The following is a 1310-nucleotide window of genomic DNA, read 5'->3' on the forward strand; positions in this document are numbered from 1 at the left end:
GTGACATGCCCGATCTATCCTTCCTCGTAACCCTGCAACGTGAAATTTCCCATCTATAGCAAAATCAGATTCCCATATCGACTCCTCTTGGTTTCGACGAATAATATCTGAATCTGCAATGCTTATTATTCTAAGGGAGTTTTTGCATTTGTCAATACTTTTCCGTACCCTACCTAGATATTTGGAAGACAACCGTGTTGGAGGGAAGGATCCTAGGTTATGAATACCATTTATAACCTTCGCCCATATCGAGTTTTGCTCGTGAAAAAATTTCCATTTCCATTTCACAAGCAATGCTAAGTTCATTGTCTTTATGGATCCCAGACCTAGACCACCAACCTCCTTAGGAGCAAGAATTTTGTCCCAAGTCACCAATCAGATTTTGTGTTCATTATTTGTGTCTCCCCAGATGAAATTTCTTCTGATTTTCTCCAATGTCTCAATAACCCCCAATGGAGCGGCAAATAGTAACAGATAGAATGTGGGGAGGTTCCCAAGAACTGACTTTGCAAGAGTCACCCTCCCACCAAAACTCAAGGTCTTTGATTTCCAGCAAGAAAGTTTGTTTCTGAAATTTTCAATTATCGGGTTCCAGGAGCTTTTTCTATTCATGTTTTCCCCCACCGGTATCCCAAGGAATGTGAATGGCAATGTGCTCGGTTCACACCCTAGCGGTAGTGCCCAATTTTCAACCTCCTGCGAATTAACATCTATGCCAAAACTTTGGATTTTTTGAAATTGACACTTAAACCGGAAGATACATAGAAACATTTGAGCAACCTAGCGAGGTTTTTTATGTTTTGGTGGGACCATTCCCCAATGAAGAGGGCATCATCTGCGTAAAATAGATGCGATAGTTGAATGTTAGATCTCGGAATGGAAATCCCTTGAAATATACCTTTTTTAGTTGCCCCCTTTAATGCAATATTTAAACCTTTCATGGCTAATATGAATAGAAAATGCGATAAAGGGTCTCCTTGTCTAACTCCTTTTTCCAATTGGAATTCATCAGTTGGACAGCCATTCACCAAAACCGAAGCTCTAGCTGACTCCAAGCATCCCTTCATCCAAAACATCCATTTTATACCGAAGTTCATTTTTCGCATCATAGAATCTAAAAAATTCCAGTTTACCGAGTCAAATGCTTTATTGAAATCACCCTTGAAAAGTAATCTTCTTGTTAGCCTTCTTTCCCCACGAACATAACTCATTAACGATAAGTGGACCTTCTAAAATGTTGCGACCTTCAACAAAAGCAGTTTGTACTTCATCAATACATTCCCCAATCACCACACGAATTCTTGAAGCAA

At 39.7% G+C, this 1310-nt stretch overlaps 1 protein-coding gene across 1 annotated transcript; it reads right to left on the bottom strand.

The window, feature by feature from the left end:
• Positions 1–375: 375 nt before the first annotated feature.
• LOC145039358 (uncharacterized) lies at positions 376–1097 on the bottom strand. The gene is made up of 2 exons (XM_078987425.1): positions 899–1097; positions 376–710 (listed from the first exon to the last, which is right to left on the bottom strand). Exons 1-2 carry the CDS (start codon positions 1095–1097, stop codon positions 376–378), a joined length of 534 nt encoding a protein of 177 aa, XP_078843551.1.
• Between the last annotated feature and the right edge of the window lie 213 nt (positions 1098–1310).

Source organism: Lactuca saligna, chromosome 4 (assembly GCF_052625555.1).
Source record: "Lactuca saligna cultivar CGN05327 chromosome 4, ASM5262555v1, whole genome shotgun sequence".
Taxonomy (NCBI): domain Eukaryota; kingdom Viridiplantae; phylum Streptophyta; class Magnoliopsida; order Asterales; family Asteraceae; genus Lactuca; species Lactuca saligna.

What these genes read in the sequence shown, in the direction of transcription:
- LOC145039358 (XM_078987425.1), bottom strand. Translation starts at nt 1,097, where the DNA reads ATGAACTTCGGTATAAAATGGATGTTTTGGATGAAGGGATGCTTGGAG. An exon ending in AAAGGGGGCAACTAAAAAAG is followed by an intron (nt 711 to 898) that starts GTATATTTCAAG and finishes GTTTTGGCATAG; the next exon opens with ATGTTAATTCGCAGGAGGTT.